The 26187-nt window shown below is 45.2% G+C and overlaps 1 protein-coding gene across 1 annotated transcript; it reads right to left on the bottom strand.

The window, feature by feature from the left end:
* Positions 1-5629: 5629 nt before the first annotated feature.
* On the bottom strand, positions 5630-25593 carry LOC135558978 (GTP-binding protein REM 2-like). The gene is made up of 6 exons (XM_064993249.1): positions 25235-25593; positions 23270-23585; positions 22559-22632; positions 12156-12333; positions 8920-9270; positions 5630-7796 (listed from the first exon to the last, which is right to left on the bottom strand). The coding sequence occupies exons 1-5, from the start codon at positions 25244-25246 to the stop codon at positions 8945-8947; spliced, it is 906 nt and encodes a 301-aa protein (XP_064849321.1). The 5' UTR covers positions 25247-25593; the 3' UTR covers positions 5630-7796; positions 8920-8944.
* Between the last annotated feature and the right edge of the window lie 594 nt (positions 25594-26187).

Here is a 26187-nt window from a genome sequence, read left to right on the forward strand (position 1 = left end):
GGGAGGAGCTATGCTAATAAGGATGACCTTGTGCTTCATATGCGACATACTGGTTAGAAGCTGTTACCTTGCTTACAGTGTGAGGCTTCACAAAGAAAAGTGCCTTGTTGTATCATGGTCGAAGCCACACAGGTGAGAAGCCGTATCACTGCACTTTATTTGGAAAGAGCTTCACCAAGAGAGTGGCTTGAAAAAAACAGGAGCGAGCCCACAGTGGATGCAAACCTCACCAGTGCCGAAATTGCAACCCATCTGAAGGAGCACACATTTCTTCACACTAAAGAAAGTCTGTATTGCTGCATTCTGGGTGACACAACATTCAACAGAAAGTCCAGCCTTGAGTATCATATGTGCAAACATGCTGGACAAAGACCCTTCCACTGTTAAAAATGTGTCACTTTGAAGACCGACCGTTTCAGTGCTCAGACTGTGAGAAAGCGTTCCGCCTTCTCATCTCACATGAGAACTCACACGGGAGATAAGCTATGTGAGAAGATGTTCAGCTCTCTCAATTGTCTGAACGGCAGATTTTTACCTTGTCAGCTCGGGGCTTCGATCTTGCTACCTTTCGGTTACCAGTCCAACGCTAACCTGCCGCTCCATAAGTGAGAAGAGTTTCCGCTGCTCGACCACTCTGAAAGGCCATCGGGAAACTCACTCCGAGGACAGGCCCTTCTGTTGTCTGCAGTATGGAAAGACCTTCAAAACGGCTTGACAGCCTCAAATGGCACGAGAAAAGTTATGGCAACCAGAGACTTAACAGCTGTGATTACCATGGGATTGGTTTTAATACTCCTAGTACTCTGACATCACATCAGATCGTTCACTCCACAGAGGGACCGTTTCACTGTGGTGAGTGTAGCATGACCTTCACTAGAAAATACACTTTCAAGAAACACCAAGACTTCCACTCCGGTTCCAAAGTGTACAAAATGCCCATACTGCGGGTTCCAAACAGTACAAAATGCCCATACTGCGGGTTCCAAACAGTACAAAATGCCCATACTGCGGGTTCCAAAGTGTACAAAATGCCCATACTGCGGGTTCCAAAGTGTACAAAATGCCCATACTGCGGGTTCCAAAGAGTACAAAATGCCCATTGGTTCCAAAGTGTACAAAATGCCCATACTGCGGGTTCCAAAGTGTACAAAATGTCCATACTGCGGGTTCCAAAGTGTACAAAATGCCCATACTGCGGGTTCCAAAGTGTACAAAATGCCCATACTGCGGGTTCCAAAGTGTACAAAATGCCCATACTGCGGGTTCCAAAGTGTACAAAATGCCCATACTGCGGGTTCCAAACAGTACAAAATGCCCATACTGCGGGTTCCAAAGTGTACAAAATGCCCATACTGCGGGTTCCAAAGTGTACAAAATGCCCATACTGCGGGTTCCAAAGAGTACAAAATGCCCATACTGCGGGTTCCAAAGTGTACAAAATGCCCATACTGCGGGTTCCAAAGTGTACAAAATGCCCATACTGCGGGTTCCAAAGAGTACAAAATGCCCATACTGCGGGGAAACCCTTAGCTCACCAACAACCTCAAACTCCATGTCCGGAATCACCAAAGTGAAAGAAGGCTGTACGATTGCAGACTGCGAGAAGAGTTTCAGTTCAGTAGCGTACCTGAAGAACCACCAATAGCTCCACAGTGGGGAGAAGCCCTACCACTGCTCAATGTGGAGAGTCCTAACTAGCCACCAGCTGGGACACACTGGAGAGAGGGAACGCATCTGTAACCAGTGTGGGAAGACCTTCACCCAGCTGATACACCTGAAAAGGCATGAGAAGATCCAGTCTGGGGAGAGGCCACACCAGTGTGATGTGGAAAAGGTTTGGTCAAGAGGGATCAGCTGATGAGCCGTCTGCAAACTCATGTCGATAAGGCATGAAGGAAAGGAGGGTTTGTTTGTCACTTGGGATTGATTTCGTTTCACCCAGTGTTTCCCTAAAATAGGCAATTGATTTGACTTACTGCACGTTTGATTAGATATATGGTACTATGGAAGCACCTCTTTGAAGGAGCTATTTAATTGCAAAGAAATATTGCATGATTCATGTGACTGCATTATATTTGCATCAAAGCTGCACGAAAAGGATGTCATGCTTATTCAAATGTATTTTTGTTAAGAATCAATAAATGTTTTGGTTAATCAATTTTATTCCCTCCACCATTGTCATTCTAATGATGTTCCACTATGTGCTTGGTCATAATGGTATTGCAACTTGAAGCACCTGTCATAATGGTATTGAAACTAGAACTGGGAGCACTTGCCTGATTGTTTTATGAAGGTCTGGTAAAAAGGGCCTCTTCTTTCCAGCTCAGCATTTGAAGAATAAAACAATATGACCACACAATGCTCTATACTCTCCCCTAGATGGCAGTGTGATAGCAAATAATCAGATCATGCATTGACGTCATCATTAATCAGCTCATAAAGCTGTATGGATAATACTGTGTATATCATGTAATTGTGAGTTAATTTTCAGTCTAATATTGGGCTTATAGGCTGATGGCATTGGCGGTAAAATAAATGATATGTTATTGATTTTGAACTCAAGGCTTTGTTCTCTATGATGGAGGTCCTGGTCTAGGTTCAAATCAATGAAACGTAATGTTGACCTGGTTACATAAATACGGCCAGTTTAGTTCATTCTCTTCATATTGCGTACAATGTTTTTTCTCCAACAATAGTCCAATGTCCAACCATTCAAATCAGTACTAATGTCATAAACCCATTCTGAATTCTCTAGCCAAAAAGAGCTTATGAACCACGTGGCCTTCCTCTTGACCTGCTATTAATCAACATTAGGGGGGGGGGTTTAGTGACCATTTAGTGGGAGTTCAGACAATACTGAGGTTGATTTGCCACTTTTGCTCCCACAATGCAATCACTTAGCCTGATGAGCTGTTTCTACTCTGTGGGGCACGATTCTTATGCAACAAAATCTGCATGAATAAGACTAACCCGTTTCAGCCACAGTGCACTGTATTTATCCTCAGAAGCTCTAGGTTGTTTATTAGTGTGTATTCCTAATCAGCTCTACATGCACTGATGAGAGACGGCAGAACACTGACCTTTGGGGTACAATGAGGCAGTGCCCCATGCTTTTAAAATCACATCCATTCCCCTGGGATTCTGTGTTGCATCACTCAATGCTACTCAATGTCTTAGTTACTTGAGTACATGGCAGCTATTAGTTGTGCAGTACAGCTGCCTTCATCTGTACTCCATCCCCCCTCGTGCTAAATGACCTCTTCCATAACATACCAACACACAAGCACGCATAGCGTGTGTAGATGTACTCAAATTTACTAAAAAAAGTTGTTTACTTGTCAAGTTAAAATTAGTCAGAATGAAAATTATCTCTGGCATAGATAGTGCTACACCTCTCTCTCCCCATCCCTCCTGCTCATTTGCCCAGTCTGTTTCAGTCTATGCCCGGAGAATGAGTCAGCAGAGGAGGGAGAGAAGGTATCGGGGTATCAGTCACGATTTGAGACATGATTCTGAAGCCTGATCAGTCTCATTTTCTATTTGCCCTCTGAGCTTCACCCCTGTAGTCCAAAATTGTAGGTTATCATTATGCGGTGTGTGTTCCGTGTGACACTGAATCCACAGGTATTTTTAAGTTGGTGTGATTTTGGTGTGTTAATAATGTATATGTGGTGTTTCTCAAGTGTATATTTCTGAATGTGTTCAGGGGTGTGTGCTCTGTCAGTGTGTATTTAAAAAGCTCTCATTAGTCCTAGGCTGAATATGTGCTTATCCTTTTCCCGTCTACTTTTTACTTTACCACAGACTGCACCTCACTGCTAGCTATTTCTGTCCCTCTGTCTTCTTGAAAGAAAAACAAACAACCTACCCCAAAAGATGCTAAAACAAATAAAAAGACAGATGCCATAGGACTCTGGGACTCCTTGTCTCCTTGACAACAGTCTCCAAGCAACTGTCACTCCTCCATCCCCCCTACCCCCTTTCTTCCCACTCAAGAGTTCACCTGGGTCTACTCCAGCTTGCATCCATGAACATCAGTAGCTAATTGAAATACTCCAGCTAGCATCCATGAACATCAGTAGCTAACTGAAATACTCCAGCTAGCATCCATGAACATCTGTAGCTAACTGGAATATTCCAGCTAGCATCCATGAACATCAGTAGCTAACTGGAATACTCCAGCTAGCATCCATGAACATCTGTAGCTAACTGGAATATTCCAGCTAGCATCCATGAACATCAGTAGCTAATTGAAATACTCCAGCTAGCATCCATGAACATCTGTAGCTAACTGGAATATTCCAGCTAGCATCCATGAACATCAGTAGCTAACTGGAATACTCCAGCTAGCATCCATGAACATCAGTAGCTAACGATCTTTCACCAATAGATCTGTGTCTGGGGCTTCGGCTGTGTACTCCCCTCTGAAACGGAACATGATGATGTATAATGTTATTTTTGCCCACAAACTAGGGTAAAGCAGAAAGCCCTGCTCAGTACTGAGACACTCCACTGCTTTTCCTTTAGGGATTGTAGGTGTTGGTACACCATGTGATGCACCATGGGACAGTGGCAAATGCCAAGACAATTGTCCTTGATGAAGACTAATGGGCCAATAACGTTCTGGAGGAGTACAACATTTTGACATTGGAGTTATCTCCCAAAGTGTTGAGGTTGTACTTTTGCTAGAAGAACTAACACAGCAGAAAATGTAACTAGGGCACATACCTGCCCTCAATGGCCTTTTTATAATATTTACAGAATACGCTTTTAGGATGACTTTATTTTACAAAGCCATTACTAAACAGATCAGGGATGGGCAACTGGGGGCTCAGTCGGGGTCTCAATTTACTGTTGAGCGTTAGAATAGTAGAATACACAAGGTGCAATTTGGCTGTAGATCAGCGTTTTTTCCAATTGTCAGTCCCTGACAGTCACTCAATTAGCCATGTCGGCAAAAATGATTTACATTGGTAAGTTAGTATAGCTAGCTAGCTACACTTGTAGTAATCATATTCTGAATACCAACCAGGACCCTGACCTCTTGACCCCATTGATGTTGTTAGTCACCCTCACCCAGTTCTCATATTAACGTTGCATAAATTATGGCAAAATGTGTAGAATTTCAGGAAATGAGTTTTAAAATGGCAAAAATTGATAAAATTGCAGACAATTTGCTGTACAATGTTAATACTTGTCTGCCCCATGGCAGATTTAGTAGAATTGCATGTTATTTGGAATAAAATTGAGAGAAAATAATCGCCACCATATGGCAAAATGTATAGAATACAAAAAAATTGCTTTAAAGATGCAACATTTCCTCAAAGCCCCATGGCAAATGTGTAGACATTCATTCTCCGCCTTCAAGACGGGGGCCAGTAAAAATGTTTTGCCAGCGAGGTATAGGGGGGAACCAACCAAGTCTCGCTTAGGGTCTCCAAAAGACTATATCTGGCTACTGGTATAATGCATTTAGTTACAGTAAGAGAGTTAAGTAGAGCCACTGTGGCCCCGCAAGATGAGTTCATATTTGTCGTGGCCCCCACCCCAATCAAAGTTGCCCATCCCTGTGTTAGTTTAACACTAGTGTGTGAAACAAATGAGACAAGAACATATAACACTCATCAAGGACGTCAAACAAAATGAATTTATTATCTTTCGAAAGACATGTGTGTAATAATAGACAGTGACAAATGAGTGAGCATGTGTATCTAATGTATGTCAATGTAGTTGCCACACGCGGACAAGACATCCAAGCAACGTTTCCAGAACGCTTATGGTTGTGTTTGCCTGTGTGGCCAGCCCCCACGGTAATGCTCTGTTCTATGGTAGTTCATGTACAGGTAACTGCCAAGATAAAAGGAAACACTTACGCAAATGAGGGATACAAAGTATATTGAAATCAGGTGCTTCCACACAAGTGTGGTACCTGAGTTAATAATGCAATTAATATCCCCCATCATGCTTAGGGTCAGTGTTGTAGTTCGAGTCCGTTTTCATGACTTGTGCCTCAACTTGGACTCGACCACTGGTGACTCGGACAAGGACTCAACTTCTTGACCATTGGCAGCCTGGTCTCAAAGACTAGACGTAACAAAGTAAATGTAAATTTGAGACACTCAAATTAGTATGATATGTTAGGTATGGCTACATAAGACAGAAGGTTACTTAAGGCAAAAATGAAAGGATGGTGATTGGTTGGGGTGGATGGGTGGGTGCATAATGCAAAAGTCTGGAAATTCAAAGATTGCGTGTTCGAATCTCATCATGGACAACTTTAGCATTTTAACAACTTTAACTACTTGCTACTTTGCATGTTAACTAACCCTTCCCATAACTTTAACTCTTTAACCTAACATTAGCCACAACAAATTGGAATTCATAACATATCATATGAATTGGATGGTCATTCAAAAATGAACACATACCATACAAAACGTAACATATCACACTAAATGGGGAGTCTCGGATTTACATATAGAATAATACAAAATGATCTGAGACCAGGATGCCATTGTTGACTCGGACTCGCCTTCTTGTAACGTTGCACTTGGACTGGATAGGCTACTATGAGACACAGAATATAAGTGGCACTCGGTGTGCAGAGCAGCAAGGACTCTGCTCTCTAGCAGTGGGAAGGACATGCCACACCTGGCACATGCAGCCTACATCAGCTTGTGAGCTGCGGGGGAGCAAGCAATATTTGTGGGCAGTCAGGCTCCACTACGGCTCCGATCATAGGCTACACATCGCGCAAGTGTCTCTTGCTTCCCTGTAACCACCAGCCTACCATTTAGCTTTGTCTGCTTTACCAAATTAAAAACAATAGTATTGAGTTTAATAGTAAAACAACAGTCTAGCTATTTGTCGCTCTCCTAGACTATAGAAAAGTAGGCCGTCTTTGAATTTGTCATCTTGCTCTACCCTCTCACTTTCCCCCCTGCATCCCATAGCCAGTCTCCCTTTAGTTTTCACTCTGCAATAAATAAATAAAAACTACACAAATGTCAGTGGGTCGATAACAAACAAGTAGTTGAGAGCCTGACTTACCATTCATTTATATAGTAAATAAGTAGTGAAACACAGGTATTGAGTAGAACTTGTGAGGTAGTGATGAATAGTAAATTAGTTGGGTTTCCACATGAGGGAGTGACAATATACTGCCATCTGGTGGTGACCAGAAACAATTGCATAATAAGACCTATTATAAATTGGACGAAACTCGACCATTGGTGACTTGGACTCGAATTCAGCCATAGGGACTCGAGACTCGACCTCCCGAGGTTTAGTGACTCGACTACAACATTGGGCTAGTATAAAAATGCACATTTTTATACATGACCATATTTTGGCTCCCATGGCTAGAGCAGCTCAGTGATACAGCATTTTCCACCACCAGCAACAAAACACCAAATTATGGAATTTCTCGTAGAAGAAGGGTGTCACATCCCTCCAGTAGAGTCCATTTACGCTGTTCTGGCGGCTCGTGGTGGCCCAATGCCCTATTAAGACACTATAGTGTTGGTGTTTCCTTTATTTTGGTAGTTATCCGTATATGCAAATGTCCTATATGTATGTATGTATGTATGTATGTATGTATGTATGTATGTAGTGTGTGTATACAATTTCAGCAGGTAAAAAAAAAACACACAAAAAAACAATCTAACTTGAAACAGCCACAGGTAGTTGAGTCTCTCGTCATCTCCTCAACCCTCATCTTCGTCGATCTTCCTGTAGCAACCCAACGTGCTCTGACTCAGCCAGTAGTTAGTTGAGTGGGTTCTGCCAGTCTGTGTCTACACATAGGAACCAGAGTTTTCCCTGATTAGGTCTTCAAGTCATGTGAACAGGAAAAACTCTGGGCCCTAGTTACAACTATTGCTTCTTTTCATTTAGAGCTATTTACTTATCGCTAGGCTCTGCAGTAGCTGCATATATAGGTAGGGCCTGGAGTTTTTCCGGGTGAGGAAAAACTCCAGGCCCTATTATAGGATCATAACTGAGTGCAGGGATGTTTACCATGGAGTCAGTGTAAAGGTGAGTAGGTGGCCAGATTTCATATAACCGCAAGACCTGAGTCTACATTTACTTTCAGAATAGCTACTGTAATATGACCCGCTCCAACCATGTTCTCGTCTCTGTGGGGTCGCGGTAGAAAAAGAAAATGCATCCCAAATCTATACCTGATTTAAAGGGATTATGCAGCGACATGAAAACCCACAGTATAAAAAGTGCACGGATGAGGCTTTTATAAAGGGCCTTGCATTGGCGATCGCAGGGGAGGGGGGTTGTATGCCGTAGCTACCAGCCAATAAGGGAATACAAGACATTATAATAATAATAGAGCCTACGGGGCAAGTCCTCTCTGCAACTCTATTCACAGTGTAACAGCATGCTTTTAAAACAGGGACTATATAAGGGTCTCTATTCAATCCGTATCGCGTATTCAGTCAACGCTGCATATGTCGGCTTCATTGGAAACGACCAATAAATTTTCTAGCGCGCAATCTGGAACGTTCCGGTGATCCAGATTGAATACAGCCCTAGGTCTACGTTAGATCTCTATCAGTCTACGTAATTAGACAGTGCGTGCCGTGTGTGTGTGTGTGTGTTTATTTGACACTCATTATTTTCCATCTTGCACAATCATTTTCCAATCCCCTTTTTCTTACTTGATTCTTTCTCCAATATGACTGTTTTTTCCCCCCTCTACATTGCATAATGAGTCGACTAGTATTCATCTCATCCTGCTATTCTAATGACTTCACCTCTCGCTCTCTCGTTCCCTAAGGTACTGCTTCATTTCTAACGGCCCCTCCCTCTCCATTGCTACACTTCTCACCATCCCCGTCCCAGTTTTTCCCTCCATAACTCATCTCCCATCCTCTGTTTTCCTCCTCCCCTTTTCACACACCTCACCTCCTCTCTCGGTCTGTCTGATGTGTCACATTGCACTGAGATCATGGCAGGAGCGCGATTTCTGTCGGAGGATCTTGCTGCCCCGGTGTCTGCTCATCTCCCTGTACTGACCCCTGTCCCGGTCTCCTCGGCCGTAGGACCGCGGCACCAGGCCAGCCAGGAAGCGCTTGGCCTTGCTGGTCAGGCTCTCCCTGCGCCCCGCCCCAGGGTCCCCCTCCGTCCAGCCCGGCCCCACGCAGTCACCCCTGGCAGCCCTCACCGCTCCCTCCAGCAGCTCGGTGGTGCCGTGGTCCAGGGAGGCAGACAGCTCCAGATACTGGCATTCATACATCATGGCACTGGAGTGGGCCTCTGGAACAGGGAGAGATAGAGGGGTGGGGATGTAGAGAAGAGATACCATGATAAGCCATGTTTAGTGGAAAGGATCAAATCAGCTGGGCTTATCCTACTATCTACTACATATAACTGATTGACTGGCGTCTCAACCTGATAAGAGTGAAATGAAAATAACATTGATTTGAATGGAGCTGAGCTGAGGCAGGGATGAGCCACAATGAGATGAGAGCAACATGAGAACATAGTGTGGCAGTGGCTGGCTCTGGCTGACGTGGACATGTGAGGGTTGGCCACTGTTCTATGACTCAGCAGGGCTTCTGTGTCCCTCACAGCACTCCAACAGCAGACTCCGAGAGCAGGGATGTGACAAGGTAAGGCGAGCGAGAGAGGGGGAGAGAGGTGCAGGGAGGAGAGGAGAGGGGAAGGAGGGGATGAGAGGGAAAGATTGTCCCTGCACTCAAAGAAGAAGGGTAAGAATAGACAGCACACAGTCGCTGTACGATGAAAACGTCGCAACTCAATTTCTTTTAGCCAATTTTCTTTTTTTGGTCTGACATTTATTGACTTGAGGACCAATAACATGTATTTAAAATAGCTTCCGAGGTTTCATAATGGTTTGTTAATGGAAAAAAAAAATATGGTAATTTTATTACATTTCCTGAAAATGTTCTGTTTTGGAGACAAGGTTGTCATCAGTCAGCGACGACATGCAAAGAGCAGCTCGGGCAGATATCAAAGCAACAACATTGTGTAAACAAAGACGGTACAGCTTCACCCTCGCTGAGAAGATGAATGAAAAACAATGTATACTGTGAGGAGAGAGAAAGAAATGTCACTATAATTCCATCAATACATTTTAGGACCTACAATCTCAAGCACAATATGAATGTTGAGTTGTCCACCAGCCAGGCAAATTCACTTCCTTACTCAGGCTTAAATATCAGTCAGGGAATCAGGACTCAGAATGCAGAGGTAAGAGATGTAGCATTTGCATCTCAATGACCACATCATTTTTGAAGTTCTCTCAGATGGGGAACATGCTGAGCACATGGGTAAGGAGCAGTATCCTAAGAACAACCCTCCTCTCTCCTTTCCCCCCCCCTCTCTCTTTATCTCTGTCTATCTCGCTGACTGCATGCCGAACCCATGACTGAGCATGAGTTCATGCACAATTACAGACACACACACACTTCCATGTCTTATGGTGGGCTAGACAACCTATACTAAAATTAAAATAAATAAAAAAGATTTCACCCAAAACAATAGGTCCCACACCCACTCAATCACTTTTATTCACATACTCCTGCACCAGCCCTTGTAGCATGGACGTCCCAGGCTTCTCTCCTCTCGGTTCATCCCCCTTATCACAGCTTTCCACACGGCACAAGCAGTGTCACCCACACCACACAGAGAGCAGGGAGAGGTGTGAGAATGTGGTTGCCAGCTGGTACTTTTAAGTGCGAGTCTGTGTGTGCGTGCGTGGGTGCCCGTGTGTGCTGGCAGAGGTACACATGAAAAGCACACACACACACACGTTAAGATAGTGATAGCCCTGTGCGCTAGAGAGATCATACAAATAAAGTGGGGGAAGCCTCCAAAAACAACACAGAACAGGAGGCGAGGCACACAGCTGATGTAACCCTGCAGGGGATGAGATAGGAGGGAGAGCGACGTGTCCATAAACACATATACTTAAGCAATAAGGCCCGAGGGGGGTGTGCGATAGGGCCAATAAACCACGGCTAAGGGCTGTGTCCAGGCGTTGCGTTGTGCGTCGGAACCGCCCTGAGCCGTGGCATATTGGCCATATCGCACAAACCCCCGAGGTGTCTTATTGCGGTTATAAATACTGGTTACCAACGTAATTAGAGCAGTAAAAATAAAAATGTTTTGTCATACCCGTTGAATACGGTCCGATATACCATGGCTGTGGGCCAATCAGCATTCGGGCTTGAACCACCCAGTTTATAAAAGTAGTTAGAGGTCACTGCTTTAATTGTGAACAGGTATGATGGGATAATAATAGAAGGAAAACAACAACTGGGGGTTGGTGTCCTATTTTCTGTTGCTTACTGTAGGCTGTGTGACGATGAGTTTTGCATTGTAATTACGGACGAGGTTACAGAGATATAGACATAGGCATTTCCACTAGACTAGATTCATGTGGTTCCAGAATCAGCTTTGTGTCAGAATGGAACAATGGTCCACTGAAACTTTAAAAAATATATATTAAAAAAAGTATAAAAATATTATTATTATTTTTTTTTAAAGGTAGCCAACATAATTCCTTGGCCCTAGAGAATGTGTGCTTTTCAATCCACTGGAAGCCATTTCGCAGTGTATCACCGTGCCAAACTGGTGCTTATGGTTTCATTCGGTAACAATTACATGGGTCCATTTTTCTCCCATAAGGAGGTGGCAATGGGAAACATTTCTCTTCCCATATTGCTCCTCACAGCAGCCATTGATTTTTGGTGATCGCAGAAACTGTCTCTCAAATGGAAATACAGTTATAGGTGACAAATGGCATAACACAGAGGCACAGATTAGGTGGGCCATGACGAAAGACAGACGGAGGACAAGGGTAGAAAGCAGACACCAATATTCAAAGGAAAGGGAGGGAGCCATGCTGTGCTGAATGTTGTGAGGCTCTGCCGGTTTAAACATGAAAATGGTTGGGAAAGGGGGGGGTGTTCATTGCATCGACTAAGTATGTACTGCATTCATTTTTATGCAATACTGCATTATCTCTATGCACTGTAAGCGATCACATGAGAATGGTGGTTCAAGGTGGAAAGGAGTGACCAGTAGATTGATAGGAGATACATTATAAAACATTCTGGAGCGCTCAAGTGGTAATGGAGTGTGTTTTTACAGTATAATGAGGGCGTTCTCCCTACCCTCTGTGCTGATCTCCCGAGAGCGGACGAGGTCACTCTTGTTGCCCACGAGGATGATGGGAGTGTGGGGCAGCGACTCCCTGAGGATGAGGCGGAGCTGGGCGGTGCGGTGGAAACTTCTCCTGTCTGTCACAGAGAACACCAGGACAACCACCTCACACTGCAGCGTGGACAGGTCCTACAAACACCAAAACACACACACACACAGAGAGAGAGACATTAAAATGACAATGATACACACTTCGTCGCTGTCGGATGTGCATTTTTGTATTTACGCACTCTGCTGAGTGGACTGACAGGGGCTTTGTCCCAAATCCAAAACACATGGTGCCCTTGTGAACTGGCTTCTGACCCTTTTCGCAGTGAAACACTGTTTCACTGGGCTTCCATTAATGTCTCCCTCCCTCTAGTCGTGGCCTTTATAGTACGCTTTGACTCTGAAGGACAGGCCTCAGATTCATTCAGGCAAACCGGAAAAGAGCTGCCCCCCCCCCCTCCTAACCCACCATAGCCAGCCATGTCTGCCTGTGTCTGTTTCTGTCTGTGTGCCCTACATCCACACGACCCTGAAGATGAATTTCAGCCCTCGAGAGAGAGTCTCCGCCTGAAAAATTCACAGCTCCCACAAGCCAAAGAGGATTGCACCCCCACAGCAGGAAATCCATGGTCTCCGGAACCCACTCCATCTCTCTCTGGAGGAGAGGGGAGCTAGCGGCGCGGAAGTGAGCCTGGCCACCTGTCACCTTCTGGGCTGGGAGCGGGGGGACGAGGAGGGGGAGCAGAACTACCAGGCTTTGTGTAGGGAGACACACACACACACACACACACACTAATCTTTGTTAGCAGCGAAGAGAAACACGGCCACGTCGCAGATCGATTGGCGGCGTCATGACGGAGAGCTCTCCAGGGTAACTGTGACAACGTAAAAGGGCTTTCCATCAGAGGGATGCTTGCTAACTCGACACTGCGTTTGTCCTCCTTTAGTCAGTCAGCTCCTCTGTTCCATTTCACTGCTGTGGCCCAGGCCATCTGTCAGGGCATGCAGCCTTCCCCCCTCTCTCACACACACACACACACACACACACACACACACACACATTAGGCGAGCTTGTGAGAGTCAGTTAACTTGTCACTTAGCATACATCACCATATATGATTCAACTCCTGAGTAAAAGCCATCAACAGCAACCTGACATGTATAATATAATCCCTTTATAATGCCTCCCAGACAGTGTCATCGCCTGTATTCTCCTCCTGTGTCCTGTGTTAAACTCTCTAGCAAGCACTATAAATCTATTTGCCCTAAAGCCACTTCTTTACGAGAAACCAGATGAGTTATCAGAGCTCAAAGTAAAGCAGCTTACAGCGTGAACTTGGAAATCAGTTCAGAAATCTCACATCATAACATCTAAAAACACACAATCACACCCCCACCCTTTCCTGGAACACAAACAGGGACTGGGATTAAAAGAGAAACTGCCCCTGAAAACAAACTTCTCCATTTGAAAATTGTCTGTGGCATGGATGTGTCAGAAACATTTATTGTAGTGCAAACTTTTTACTACAAAGTGTATATAGGATAGTTTTGGTCATGAAGTCAAGTCTCGAGACCAAACTAGCCAGTTCTAGCATATTTTGTTGCTGGACAGCTGCGCTGACTCAAGACCGGGCATTCAACAGGCAGTTGATATCGTTTCCATGGTAACATGTCTTTACAAATCAAAGTGTGTTGGTCCCGTACACAGTTTAGCAGGTGTTAAAGTGGTGCAGTGAGATGCTTATGTTACGTGCTCCTAACAACAATTCAAATGTAAAGAAAATTACAAAGAAAAAAAAAGGCAAGAAATCAAGAATGGCAGGAACGAATCAGCAGCAGTATCAAGATGCAATCTATACATATGTACACCAGGGGGATTTACACAAGATAAACTAACAATGGTATGTACGGCAGTAGTTATATTAGGAGAGAGCTATGTCAAGAATCCAGTATATAAATAAACTCGGAAAAAAACATCCTCTCACTGTCAACTGCGTTTATTTTCAGCAAACTTGACGTGCGGAAATATTTGTATGAACGTAAGATTCAACAACTGAGACATAAACTGAAGTTCCACAGACATGTGACTAACAGAAATGTAATAATGTGTCCCTGAACAAAGGGGGGGGGGGTCAAAATCAAAAGTAACAGTCTGGCCACCAGCTGCAATAAGTACTGCAGTGCATCTCCTCCTCATCGACTGCACCATATTTCCCCAGTTCTTGCTGTGAGATTTTATCCCACTCCTCCACCAAGGCACCTGCAAGTTCCCCAACATTTCTGGGGGGGACGGCCCTCACCCTCTGATCCAACAGGTCCCAGACGTTCTCAATGGGATTGAGATCCGGGCTCTTCGCTGGCCATGGCAGAACACTGACATTCCTGTCTTGCAGGAAATCACGCACAGAACGAGCAGTATGGCTGGTGGCATTGTCAGGCTGGAGGGTCAAGTCTGGATGAGCCTGCAGGAAGGGTACCACATGAGGGAGGAGGATGTCTTCCCTGTAACACACAGCATTGCGATTGCCTGTAATGACGAGCTCAGTTTGATGATGCCGTGACACACCGCCCCAGACCACGATGCACCCCCCACCCCCCCATCTCCAAATTGATCCCGCTCCAGAGAACAGGCCTCGGTGCAACGCTCATTCCTTCGACGATAAACGCGAATCCGACCATCACCCCTGGTGAGACAAATTCGCGACTCGTCAGTGAAGAGCACTTTTTGCTCTTCACTGGTCCAACGACGGTGGGTTTGTGCCCATAGGCGACGTTGTTGCCGGTGATGTCTGAGGAGGTCCTGCATTACAACAGGCCTACAAGCCCTCAGTCCAGCCTCTCTCAGCCTATTGCGGACAGTCTGAGCACCGATGGAGGGATTGTGTGTTCCTGGTGTCGGGCAGTTGTTGCCATCCTGTACCTGTCCCGCAGGTGTGATGTTCGGCTGTACCGATCCTGTGCAGGTGTTGTTACACGTGGTCTGCTACTTTGAGGTCAATCAGCTGTCCGTCCTGTGTCCCTGTAACGCTATCTTAGGTGTCTCACAGTACGGACATTGCAATTTATTGCCTTGGCCACATCTGCAGTCCTCATGCCTTCTAGCAGCAGGCCTAAGGCACGTTCATGCAGATGAGCAGCTACCCTGGGCATATTTATTTTGGCGTTTTTCAGAGTCAGTAGAAAGGCCCCTTTAGTGTCCTAAGTTTTCATAACTGTGACCTTAATTGCCTACCGTCTGTAAGCTGTTAGTGTCTTAATGACAGTTCCACAGGTGCATGTTCATTAATTGTTTACGGTTCATTGAACAAGCATGTGAAACAGTGTTTAAACCCTTTACAATGAAGATCTGTGAAGTTATTTGGATTTTTACGAATTATCTTTGAAAGACAGGGTCCTGAAAAATGGACGTTTCTTTTTTTGCCGAGTTGACATATGCTGCGTGCATAAACAGTGTAACAAAAATACAATGTACAGTGGTAGAAATATTAGAATAAGCCATGGTCGGGGATACAGTATTTAAATACAGTGTGAAACGGGAAGCGACCAGTGGTTCAATGTCTCTATAGCATGGGACAGCAGCATTGGCTGAGTGTGTTTGTGTGTGCGCGCGTGCATCTGTGTGTGTTCATGAGTATGAGGTGTGTGTGAAAGCTTGTGTGTGCATTTTTTGTGAGCGAGTGTGCATCACTTGGTAGACGGCTAGTGATGGCTGTTCAACAGTCTGATAATAGAAGCTGTTTTTTAGTCTCTCTTTCTTGGCTTTGATGCATCTGCACGGTCTCGGCCTGTCAGATGATAGCCAAGTGAACAGTCCGTGGCTCGGGTGACGGATGTCCTTGATGATCTTCATGGCCTTTTTGAAACCGGGTGCTGTCGTAGATGTCCTGCGAGGAAGGCAGCGTGGGCCCGGTGAGGCGTTGGGCCTCTGGAGAGCCATGAGGCGTTGGGTTCTGGAGAGCCATGCGGTTGAGGGTGGGAGCGGTTGCCATAGCAGGCGGTGATGCAGCCCAACAGAATGCTCTCATTGGTGCGTCTGCAGAGGGTCTTAGGGGACATGACCAACTTATTTAGTCGCCTGAGGTTGTAGAGGCGCTGTTGCACCTTCTTCACCACAATGTCAGTGTGGCGAGACCATTTCAGGTCCTCAGTGATGTGCAGGAACTTGAACCTGAAGCTTTTGACCCTGCAGCGATCATCAAGCTATGCTAGCTAGCTGCCGTCAGCTTGGCTAAACACCAAGTCAGCGCAGGCCTTAGCCTACACATAGAACTGAATTAGGGTCGGCAGGTAGATGAGCGGTTAAGAGCGTTGGGCCAGTAACCGAAGGCTTCAATCCCTGAGCCAACTAGGTCAAAATACTGTCGATGTGCCCTTGAGTAAGGCACTTAATCCTAAATTGCTCCTATAAATCGCTCAGGATAAGAGCGTCCGCAAAATGATTCAAATGTAGCTGACCATCTTGAGATGGCGAGATAGTAAGGAGGGGAAAGGTCCTCAACTTCAAAACTTTGTTCTCTCCATAACAAAGCCATCTTGGATTACCTTAGCTCACTGTACTCACTACTGTCCTTGTTTGTTGTGATTTAAAATGGCAACGACACACCCAAGAAAACACCCACATCAAACAACACCCGTAAGACAACTCGTTTGGCTTCAGCAGTGATACTGGATATAATGACTAGATGCTTCTCAAGCTCCCGCCTATTCCTCTCTTTGGATTGGTTGACACATCTAATTATTTGAATACTTTTTTGAATTTCTGACGAGGGGGGTGTTGACATCAACCGCCTGCATTCAACGGAGAGTGAGATGCTATGCCTCATGAATATGAATAGACCTTCTCGAATTTCAACAGTGGCAACTATCAAAGTGTTTTTTCCTCAAGGTTGCCGGGATGACATGTGCATCACACTTATGTCAATACCCCTGTAACAACCTCAGCATTATGAAAACTCTATTAGATCAAATAAGCCTGACGTAAGCCGCTCATTGCCGCCCATACAAAAAACTCCTCACTTGCTTAATAATTCATGATCTGCTCAACAGGATTTTTGGCGGAGTAAACCCGCTCGCGTCGCCTCCTCTCTGGCTTCAGTTATGGCCGCTAGCATTTGTTAATGACCAAGCTTGGAAACGAGGCCAAATTAGAAAGTTCAGTCGTTCTTTAAACAAGAGGAAAAAAAATAAATCAGTCCAGGGTCCAGATAGTCAGAATAAAATAGGTCAAGAGAAAGATGAATGGAGCGGGAGAGAGAGAGGAGCAGAGATAGATTGGCCCAGAGACCTTCCTCTGGTTGAGGAGTCAAAATCTGATAATTGGATGTAACTCTTTAGTGGTGCTGAGTGCTGGGTTGGTTTCTTGGGGCTGCATCGAGGCACCACACCCCTCCCGGCTGACATTATAGAGGCTAGCTCCGGCCGTACACACACACACACACACACACACACGTAGAATAGACACACAACAATAGATACTGACCGCACTATACAGACACACAAGACTGCTCTGCATAAACAAATATACAACGCCACAAACTGACCGTGTTACACAACACCGCAGAACTGCCACCTCCCTTCACAAATACACAACACATCTTTCACTACACAAATACGCACAACAAGAGACTGATAAATATACACAGCGATGCAGACTGACTTCTCTACACAAACAAATGCAGAATGACCAGCCACAACAACCAGTCTACACACAAAGAACAACAGAATGACCGGTCAACATAACTACACAACAGTGCAGTCTAAAAAAAACACACATCACTGTAAAGACAAATATCTCCACACAAATACCTGTACACTGACCTCTCAGTCAACTGTAAGTGCTGCGATAGTGAAGTGGACACGTCTAGGAGCAACAACGTCGCAGCCATGAAGAGGTAGGCCACACAAGCTCACAGAACGGGATGGGACCGCCGAGTGCTGAACCCTATACACATGTCATTGGTTGCAACACTCACGACCGAGCTCCAAACTGCCTCTGGAAGCAACGTCAGCACAATAAATGTTTGTCAGGAGCTTCATGAAATGGGTTTCCATGGCCAAGCAGCCGCACACAAGCCTAATATCATCATGCACAATGCGAAGCATCGGCTGGAGTGGTGTAAAGCTCGCCACCATTGGACTCTGGAGCAGTGGAAATGCGTTCTCTGGAGGGATGAATCACGCTTCACCATCTGGTTTTGGAGGATGCCAGTAGAATGCTACCTGACCCAATGCATAATGCCAACTGTAAAGTTTGGTGGAAGAGGAATAATGGTCTGGGGATGTTTTTCATGGTTCGGGCTAGGCCCCTTAGTTCCAATGTAGGGAAATCTTAACACTACAGCATACAACAACATTGTGGACAATTCTGTGCTTCCAACTTCCTTTCCTGTTTCAGCAGGACAACGCCCCCGTGCACAAAGCTAGGTCCAAACAGAAATGGTTTGTTGAGATCGGTGTGGAAGAACTTGACTGGCCTGCACAGAGCTCTGACCTCAACCCCATCAAAACACCTTTGGGATGAATTGGAACGCCGACTGCGAGCCAGGCCTAATTGTCCCAACATCAGCGCCCGACCTCACTAATGCTCGTGGCTGATGCTCGTGCAAGTCCCTGCAGCAACAATTCAACATCTAGTGGAAAATCTTCCCAGAAGAGTGGAGGCTGTTATAGCATTAAAGAGGGGGGGGGGGGGGGGGGGACGACAACCCCATATTAATGCCCATGATTTTGGAATGAAATGTTCGACTTGCAGGTGTCCACATACTTTTGGTAATGTAGCGTAAATACTGGCTTACTACAACTGACCTTCTAGTATAACTATTTAATAGTTATTAAATAATTATGGACACCTCCAGCAGACAGACAGTGTATTTTGAGAGGCTGACTTGTGTAGTAATTAATGGCTCCACGCTGAGATCCATTCACTCACAGCTGGCTCAGACCTCCAGCATGGAGAAATCCTGGTGGCGAATACAGGTGAAACTAGCCTGTTATTAGAGAGAGGAAGTACCTAGAGAGTCAACCCACAGCCATCAAAACACCTTGGCTCCTCCCATTGACCATGATAGATGCTGATTGGCTGTGGTGTACACAGAAAATGACGCATGGTACAGTAAATGTAACATGTACAGAGGAAATCCTCGGCCTGTCAGGCCACAGCCGAGCATGCACTGGCTATTTTAGGAAGCTGGATGACTTATTTAAGCCATTCTCTGCCTGACGTCAAGAGCACTCCAAGTCCCATGGCTAGCTGAAGAGAAACTCGGAGAGCCGCTGTGTATGTGTGTACTCAGTGAAATCTTCTATGGTGATGTGGCTGGATGGCTGTGAGGGCTGCCTAGTGTGAGACTCGGTTGCTTTGACATGGAAGCTTCAACTTGAGTAGCAGCTGATGTGAATCAGCTGGGAATCAAGGAACCAGACACAGCAGTTATCGATTTGTTGATTATTTTTTTAATCTGATAAAAACACCCAACTATAATTAGCAGGGTTATGAAGAGGTACTGTACATGAAGCTAGAATAAAACCAGTGTTTTCCCCCGGGGGGCAAGAAGCTTTGTAGCCCAATGCTTCTACATGATTTGACCCATGAGGGGGGCGGGATTTGTTCAGTCCACTGGTCACCATGGTAACCCGGGGAGTGTGGGGCACTCATGGAATAGGGGACTAGCTAGGGACTCGGGAACTAGTCAAAATCCTCCGGGGTCATTGCACACACATACACACTGCTCTACTCTGCTGCTCCTGTCAGTGTCAAGGGTCATTTGATTTGATGGGCAGCGTGTCGTGGCGCAGGCATAAGCAGTGAAAGGAGGGTGTGGGTGGGCGTGTTTGAGTGACAGTGCGCATGTGTGTGTGTGTGTGTGTGTGTGCGCGTGCATGTGTGTTGGGGGAGAGGGAGCTGGTCCAGCCCCCTCTCGCTCTCTGCCGCTGCTGGGCTGGAGCGGCTCCAAATCCCGCCGGCCTGCTTATGTTGCCATGGCTTAATACCAGCGCTTGCATGAGCACGCAGAGAATAACACATGTAATTGACTTTCAGGGAGAGTTAACTTGAACAAAAAAAACAAAACAAAAAAAAGGGGTCAGTTCTGAGTATGACAGGGAGAACACGAAAGAGAGGAGAGGGGGAGATGGATTTTGAGACGATGACACAGCTGTAGGAAATGAGGTCAACTTGGGAAGAGATAGTGAGGAGAAAGAGAGAGGTACCGGAGAAAGGGAGATCAGACAGTTAAAGAAGTGAAAGACAGAGAAAGGCCTTTAAATGGAGTTCCCCTGAGCTAGGTTTAAATAATTCAGACTCGGTAAACCAAGGAGGACTCCTGAGGGGTAACCTACAATGCAAGCTAGATCTACCGAGGGTTTTTGTAAAAGGTAGCCAGCTTCAGTTAGCTTCACATTCCAGCTAAGGCTTCATCCATATTACGATGGTGGATATTGCTCATCCACCGATCGCTTGTAGCTGCGTGTGCATGTCACACGTGGCCAGTCGAACGCCAAACTCTTCATTGAGACAATGCTGAACCTTCAATCCATGGGCGAGTCAGTGCCACATTTGAATTTGTGCCAAAATCGAAATGAAAGAAAAATGATCTTGCATATTCAGCAGGCTAGTGTGTGAAACAAACTTTAAGGGCTTTATTTTATTACTTATTGGTAGACCCCTTTCCTGCAGTCAATGACCAAAAGCGCTATCTAGTGGCCTCATGGGTGGAATGTATTGAATATTTTTCATAATTGCATAGTTAATAAAATCTAGTGTTTCTATGTCAAACAGTTTGGTTACAACGTGTCATATTGAGATGCAAACTCAAAATGTAATATTTCAACTCTAGATGTGACATGGTACAGGTTTCTTATTTTAAAGCCCATAACCATGTGAGTGTGGTGTATACTTTCGTTTCAAAGTAGATTTTATAAGACTTACCAAGAATCACTCTGTGTGACCCTGATTTAGCCCACTGCAGTAAAAGGTTAATGCCGTCTTGTGTGTTTATCAATGCACCTTTACCTCCCTTTCTTCCCATCGATACAATAATTGTATTAAGTCATACAAAAGTTTTACTGTGCGCGACATTTCAAATGCATTCTGTCTTTACTAAATGTGTAATGTGATTGTTTTTATAAGTGTGGTTCAAATAAGTGTGGTTCAAATACCTACGTAAAAAGTGTTTGATGAATAAAATATGGAATCGCTCGTCTTCCTCAAAGGAAGGGGAAGATGGCGCAATCTTTGCGAGGGGGAGGGAATCTGATTTTATTGGTGCTCAACTCATGACTCAGACAACTTCCTTCAGGATAAATGAGCCCTGAGCGAGACCTGCTCTCCCGAGGTGACGAAAGTAACATCGCTATCTCCTCAAACCATAGGGCTCTGGACTTCTGGTAGAGAGACAGACTCGGGGCTCGATTCAATCCGTATCGCAGAAGTTCAGTGCTATAGCTCAATTGAAATTTAAAAAGGCAACGTTCCCGCGGTTCGCAGAGACTGCATTCGCGGTAGACGCTACATATGACGACTCAATCCGAAATCACCTTTAAAATTCCAATCGTGCTACAGTGCTGAACTTCCACGATACGGATTGAATTGAGCCCGAGGTCACGTGGCCGTACACATAGCACTGCACTGTCTGCACCATCATCACAGAAGGCCATCACATGGTTAATATTAAACTATTACAGTGTACTTTATCATAGTGACACACACCACACAACAGATGCTCCTCTAGCCTCATTATAATTCACTGAATACGACAAAACGTCTCATTAAAAGCGCATTCAAATTCTGCCTATAGAGGGGATGGTACGCATTCATGCTGTTTGTAATATGTAATGAAGAGAAGAACTGGAACAACCGCCCTACAAATATCTGCAGCAAATGAAAGCAATTTCAATTTTTGTAAGTTACCATTTCTAATTTTTTTTTCAATAAAAGGGAGTAATATAAAAGCCGGTCTGCCACTGCCTCGAGGTGGCCACACACAGGTAGGGTTGAACAAGTCTTTAAACGTTCAACAAATTCCCTGGTTTCCCCGAAATTCCGTCTGGATGATTTCCAGAATGAGGAGGGAATCAATTGGTAATCCGGTACCCTCCAACCAGCATTTCTGGAAGCCCAAGGATTTTTATTTAAAAGTTCCCGGAATTCTGCAACCCTACGCACGCTTCCTGACATTTTAGAGATCCAATTTATTTATTTATTTTGAAACACATTTCCATTTCAAATGCAGCAGCATGAACAGGAATACAGGCAGAGGGAATTGCATTCAGAGAGAACGAGACAGACCAAGACAAGAGAGTATAGAGAGGTGGCACAACACATTACACATGAATAGAATGTCAGTGGCGCGTGCCATAAATAGCTCACCTGTTTCCAGTTGTCATAAATGATGACTGAACTCTGCTCATCGTCAACTGACACCGTGCGCTCGTAGCATTCTCCTGGAAACAGACGTGCTTGTCACAAACACACACGTCAACATAGTGACACTCAAAACACAAGCTCATAAATGCTTTGAGGTGAATACACAGTACAGGGAAGTCATTCAGCCCATTTGGACTGGTCCAGTTAACCTGGGCCCATACCTGGTATTATTACACAATGACAGCCTGAGGAGTTGTCCCAGATCTGGGACAAGGTTATTGTAGAATACACAAGGGTGCCCCCACATAAAACATTGAGGTTACACTTGAAAACAAGTCGATTCTCCAAGCAGCCTAGGATCTACATCCTGTGTGGACTGCCTCTTCATGACATGTCTGCTCCTACAGAGCTCCCCATCACTTTCCTGGGGCATTGATTGATTGAGTATTTGGCCCAAGACTGGTGTTATTATTACCCTGGCCTTCAAGACGGCACAATGACACACAGTGCTGGCGAATGTCGGCGGGTCTCGCTATCGCTCAGCCTTGAGTGTACTCAAAGTAAATGGGGAAAGTAACTTTCAATATCATGACTCAGATTGGTGTTGCTCTTTTGTGGCAGCTGATATTAGGTCATTGACATAAAGTAGACACCATGTGCACACTCCAACGCGCAAGCACGCACAACACACACACACACACAGAATAACTTTACCACAGGCTGTTTCAGAGTCCACAGACAGTGAGCTGTCTGACAGTCCAGCCAGGGCCAGAGAGAGTGCCGATTTTCCAACCCCATTCTGCCCAAGTAGTACGATCCTTATAGCACTCCCATGACACCCCTCCGACGCCTGACTAAATGATTCATCCCGGCAAAGGGCGTCACTGATTGGCAGCGTGGCCGGCTCGTCAATCCCTGGTATCCAGTCATGGTCCTCTGATACGGCCTCCTCCCGCCTCAGCTGGTGCTTGATTGGTAGAGGTGTGCTGCCTCTTCTCAGAGGGGGAGCGGCGGTGAGAAACATACTGTACTGAGAGAGACGAGAATGGTAGTGAGTCCACAGCCCAATGGACATGGCCCTCGTAAGAATGGAGAGGAGAGCATGTTAACACAGGAGAGGAAGTGTTACACAAAGAGTGGACACAGCAGGCCTTCTACTACGGAGACAAGAATGGGAAGAGAGAGGAAGAGTGAGCGAGTGTGTGTGAGAGAGGGAGAGAGAGAGATGAAGCAAGAGACCGAGAGAGAGAGAGAGAGAGAGTTAATATACTATGTAAAAGGGGTGGTACTGTACGGCAGGACTTCCCAAACTCCATACCCTATGACTTCACTGCTGATCCAAACAACCCACCTTTAATTATTTGAATCAGCTGTGTAGTGCTAGGAAACCCTGCTGCACAGCTTAGTGACTGATGGGACTCTGGGATGCATTAGCAGAAAGTAGGTCAAAACATGAATGTCCATGACCCCTCCTCCCTCCCATCCTTGCATGTACACACACACACACACACACACACACACACACACACACAGTAAACTGTGCATCCTGTGTGGGCTCTATGTATGTAAACAGTAAACGCCTAAGCCTACGTAAACCTTTGTGTGTGCATGTGCAAACACACACACACACACACTTCACTGTCCTCTGATTTCAACAACACTAAGGGCCGCTTAGGATAACACTGCCAACAGTCCGCCTTAAACAAAAGCATTGCTGCGAGCGTTCTGTGTGTATGGAGCACCAGGTCAGTCAGATGACCTCCATCAATATTAATACAGCAATTAGTCTAGGTGGATCCCTCACGCTGTGAACCAGCAACCAGCCAGGAGCAGGTGTGCCTGTGGCTGAGCTAGAAGCTCCACTCCTCTCAGTGACACACAGGGAGGGAGAGAGAGAGAGAGTGTACACTGCTGGACTCAGCCACATAACCAATTAGACTAATTGAGAGGGTCTAATTAATTAATCATGGTCAAGGAGACGCAGGGGAGGGATAAAGAAAGACAGAAGATTCTGTGACAAGGGTGGGGGGAGCATGTCATCAGTTCATCTCACCCCGACTGACTGACAGGTGATAACTAGGGTAAACAGTAAAACACTGAAAACGAGGCAATAACATATTACAGTACAGTAAAGGCAATGCGGTGTTGCTATATTTCTATATTAATATCATCACTGTAAAACGTCAATTAGCCGATTCTTGCTTCTAGGCTACTATGGTGTTTCCCCTAAAGTGCAATACATTAGGCCCACTATTATGATTTCACCCACCGGTGTTCACATTTCAATTGCAGTGTTGGAATTCCACATTTAGAGTAATTATACTGCAGCATAATAACATTAATTAGGATTAATTTATTCTAAAAGAGAGAAAAAAAAGACTCAATTGATGTAGGTCCTACATACTGTACATTTCACAACTGAGTGTCCGCATCTTTTGAAGGCGACAGACGAGGGGGATAGAGTGAGTTGTGAACATAAGTGTCCGCGTGCTTCTAGAATGCTAGCCTACTTATTGCGAGGCTCTTTTCTTGAGTCGTTCCACTAAAGAGGATGTGTAGCCTAAACCGCAATTGTGTGTAATAATTCAATATAGCCTACTGAACTTAAAGAAAACGTTTGGCACACGTAAACAGCGAGGTGATGCTAGAAAAAAAAAAAAAAAAGGTATGTCACCTTACCTGGTCAGTCATCGTGTTCAATTCTTCCTCTATTTGTCAGAAAGAAAGTGTTTACCTGCGACCACCGCTATCTATGTCAAGTCATTTGCGATCGCACCTAACTAGTGAGTCTCGACAATCACAACCGGGAAGTATAGATGCGGGCGAACAAAAGAAGCGCATCTAATGTCAATTAACATTGCGAAACCATTATCCGGTGCAATTAATTCCTCCGGAAGCCCCTTGGTCTCGATGTGTAGATTTTAATTTAAGAACAATGCAACGCATGTGTCTAGGTGGCCTGCCCTACACCTGCTTCTGGGAGTGTTATGTATAAGAGGCTTTTCTCGTGCACCAAAAGAAAAACCTTTAGCACGCCCCCTCCTCATCCCCTCCTCTTGTCCCACGCCCAAGAATGCGCTCCAGTGTGTACCTGAGTTGCTCTCTCTCTCTCTCCTCTTTCTCTATTTTACTATAATAAATATGCATCAGGGCCGCGTCCTTGACTAAAGTCTTGGCTGTCACTGCCAGCATTACTCATGCATAAAAAAGCAAGCACAATCTGACCGCTCTCCCAGAACAATCTGCCTGCCGTTGATTGCTCGAGCCGCTAGAGGGAAGCAAAGTACAATTTTCTGAAGAATGTTTGTGACGGAAATGGAATAGGGTTTTCGTGCTCCAAGCAACATCTGAATGTAGTGAATTGCTCTGATATGGTGACTGTGAAATCATATGAACCTATTGGTTCTCATCCGTTGGATGTTAGAAGCTGCATCAATTTACGACCATAGTATTTATGACTGTGTCATTCAGGGGCTTAACTAAAATGGTCTGTCCGTGACCTTATAACCTTATAGTGGTTTGTACTCCCATGACTCACCCTGTATCTGTGATGATCCTGTATCTGGCTGGTTATTAGACCGGGTTGTCTATGCACCTGAAGACTGTATTAGCCCACTAAGTTAAAACCTGCA

The sequence above is a fragment of the Oncorhynchus masou genome, chromosome 17 (assembly GCF_036934945.1).
Source record: "Oncorhynchus masou masou isolate Uvic2021 chromosome 17, UVic_Omas_1.1, whole genome shotgun sequence".
NCBI classification, from domain to species: Eukaryota; Metazoa; Chordata; class Actinopteri; order Salmoniformes; family Salmonidae; genus Oncorhynchus; species Oncorhynchus masou.